This window comes from Octopus bimaculoides, chromosome 1 (genome assembly GCF_001194135.2).
Source record: "Octopus bimaculoides isolate UCB-OBI-ISO-001 chromosome 1, ASM119413v2, whole genome shotgun sequence".
NCBI lineage: Eukaryota > Metazoa > Mollusca > Cephalopoda > Octopoda > Octopodidae > Octopus > Octopus bimaculoides.
Window position 1 is genome coordinate 113,061,394 of NC_068981.1, and position 3,421 is coordinate 113,064,814.

The window sequence follows — 3,421 nt, forward strand, 5'->3', positions numbered from 1 at the left end:
TATATATAGATAGATAGATAGATAGATAGATAGATAGATAGCTAGATAGATGTATTTATATATTTATATGCATGTGTATCTGTCTGTGTATTATCAATATATTTAGGGTTTTCTCTTTTTTCTTTTCAGTGTTTTTTCTTTGTCTTGTAATTAAATTAGTAACAGTTTACTGATTACAGTTCTCTATGATTTGGGTTAACATTGTTTTAAATCTGAATGTAACAGTTGAATACAATTTAATTATGAACTACATGTGAAATCTATGTTTTTCTGTTCTTATACTAACTATGTGAAGAGGCAGATAGACTGATAGTTTTTGAAACAATTTTGTGACTACACAAGAGATGCCTATAAATAACTGTGTAAACCAAAAAACAGATATACAATGTTAAAGAGAGGAATAAGGTTTAATTTGATGATAGTTTTACTATTATGATTTTGCTTTTAAATTAAAACAAGAAAAATATCCAATTGCAGGTGGTTCAACTTCAAGAACTATTTGATGTCAGGCATTCTGTATTTATTATTGGGAAACCTGGGACTGGCAAAAGTAAAGTCTGGAATAGTCTGCTGCAGACAAATCGCAATCAGCAGTTAAAACCTATAGCCATAGATTTAGATCCAAAAGCAGTAACGAATGATGAACTCTTTGGTGTCATTAACCCAGCAACACGAGAATGGAAAGATGGTAAATGAATCTCTGTTAAGCATACATTTCAGTTTAATTTATATTCTTTAGTCATTTTTTTTTTTCACTTTACTGATATATAATAAAATTACTCTCTTTCACTGCTCCCTCTTTGATATATGCATATGTATGTATGCATTTATAATGGATATGCATGTATTTACATATGTGGGGACAGCAAACTTCATTTATGTATATGTCTTTTTACACACAAGTTAATGTGTCTGCTTGTAAGTATACTATAATTTTCAAGAACACAATTGCAGTGTGGAAGGTGTTTATAAGCCATTTAAGAAACACACAAACACCGTTAGATTCACTTCAACATTTAAATTTAATTTGCCAAAATATTTTCGTCGCTGCAGTATTGGATATTTGTCAGTGAACAGGTCGCAGTCTCGAAGTGACGAAAATATTTTGGCAAATTAAATTTAAATGTTGAAGTGAATCTAACGGATTTTGTGTGTTTTTTAAATGGCTTATAAACACCTGCCACGCTGCAATTGTTTTCGTTCCAGCACACAATCTCAGATCAGGTCGCATGCTATGCAAGTACATCTCCGTAATTTTCAAGAAGTTAAACAGTATATAATCATTATCATCATCATTTAACGTCTGTTTTCCATGTTAGCATGGGTTGGATGGTTTGACTGGAGACTGGCAAGCCAGGAGGCTGCACCAGGCTCCAATCTGATCTGGCAAGGTTTCTACAGCTGGATGCCTTTCCTAAAACCAACCATTCTGAGAGTGTAGTAGGTGGTTTTTACATGCCACTGGCATGGGAGCCAGTCAGGCGGGACTGGCATCGACCACATTTGGATGGTGCTTTTTATGTGCCACCGGCACAGTAGCCAGTTGGAGTGGGGTGGGGGGCTGGCATCGACCACATTTGGATGGTGCTTTTTACGTGTTACTAGCATGGGGAACTTGTCAGGTGGCACTGGTATGAATGGAACTAGTCAGGTGACACACACATGAATTGTGCTTATTGCATGCCACCAGCATGGGAGCCAGTCAGGCGGCACTAGCATTGGCCACAACTACAATTTCCATTTGATTTTGATTTACTTGACTCAATAGGTCTCCTCAAGCACAGCATGTTGCCTGACGCTCCAAAGGTACTTTTTTAAGTGGGCTGGTTATGCGACACTGGTGTTTTTGCAACATTGACTCTAAGGCCCTTCAATTCTAAACTTTGCTTCCACACTTGCCTTACCAGAGACAGAGTGTGCTTCTCCCTGGCATATACTGGTGTGTATGCATGTGTGCATATGGACATGTGTACATATGTATGGGGTCATCGTGCATGTGCAAATCCATGAGCCTGTGTGTGTACAAATAACCTAGTGCGTGTGTTGTGTGGGGTGATGTGCACTTCGTGTATTTGTGTGTGTGTGTGTGTGTGTGTGTCTGTGTGTGTGTGTGTGCATGTGTAAATGCTTGTGTGTAACAGTTGATGTCTGCTTGTTTGGGTGTATGTGTGTGTGTATGTGAGCTTATAGTGTACAAGTATAATGTATGTGTTTATGTGCAAAAGTTGTATGTATTTATGTGTGTGTGTATATTGTCTGTGTTCAGGCATGTTGTGTGCATGGGCACTGTGTGTGCTTTTTGAAGTGATTACTGTGTGTTGTGGGGGAATGCACAGAGATGTGAGGTGGGATGGGGATGACAAGAGTTAAGGGTTGGGAGGTATTGGGTGCTAGTGTGTGAATGCATGTGCATGTGATCATGTGTGGGATTGTGCATAATGGTGTGTGTACTGAATTGAACAGTGTGTAAGGGTGTTCATATAGTGGTGTATGTGGTGAGAATATTGGAGAATATGTGTGAGTGTGTTCATAATGGTGTGTGGTGTGGATACTGGGATATGTTGGGTGCTAGTGTGTATGGAGTGGGAAGGTGTGTGATGTGAGTACTGAGTTGAACAGTGTGTATGGGTGTTTGTATAGTGGTATGTGTGAGGTGAGGGTGCAGGTGGAGTGGAGGGGAGTTGAAGGTGGGTGGTGTGGGGGGTTGGTGTTAGAGAAAGAAAGTGGTTAATTATGGTCATAAGGAGCAATGAGACAAAGGGAGAAGATTAATTTATGTTCATGTTGGAGATGGGAGTCTGGGTGGCTCCTATGCAGAGGCAGTCCAAACACAGACAGATATTGTAGTGAATGATGGGTTGAGCAGAAATGGCACAAGACAGGAGTGTCATTGCCAATTCTGTTATGTTCTTTTACTTGTTTTAGTCAAAGAAATCGACCCCAGGACTTATTCTTTGTAAGCTTAGGACTTATTCTATTGGTATCTTTTGCTGAACTGCTAAGTTATGGGGGTCATAAACACATCAGCATCGGTTGTCGACAATGCGAGGGGACAACACAGACACACACACACACACATAAATATATATATATGCACACACACAACAGACTTCTTTCAGTTCCCATCTGTCAAATCCACTCTCAAAGCTTTGGTCAGCCTGAGGCTATTGTAGAAGAAATTTAGTTCCTAAATAAAGTTAAACCCTACAAGTGGACGGTGAGGGGTACACATAGTGGGACTGAATCCAAAACCATGTAGTTGGAAAGCAAGCTCCTTACTACACAGCCATGCCTGTGTGCATATATATATATATATATATATATATATAGGTGAGAAAGTTGGTATGTGAAAGCACGTGGTTGGATGTATAAAAGATAATAAGAGTGAAAAAACTACAGAAGGCTTGTGTTACATGGTTAA

At 39.0% G+C, this 3,421-nt stretch overlaps 1 protein-coding gene across 3 annotated transcripts in view; it reads left to right on the plus strand.

Moving 5' to 3' along the window:
- The window catches only part of LOC106876453 (dynein beta chain, ciliary), a 628,322-nt gene that overhangs the window by 312,812 nt on the left and 312,089 nt on the right, over positions 1 to 3,421 (plus strand). For all 3 annotated transcript variants that reach the window (XM_052969374.1, XM_052969385.1, XM_052969379.1), the window contains one exon: positions 478 to 688. In XM_052969374.1, coding sequence (XP_052825334.1) covers positions 478 to 688 — 211 coding nt within the window. The remainder of the gene's footprint in view (positions 1 to 477; positions 689 to 3,421) is intronic.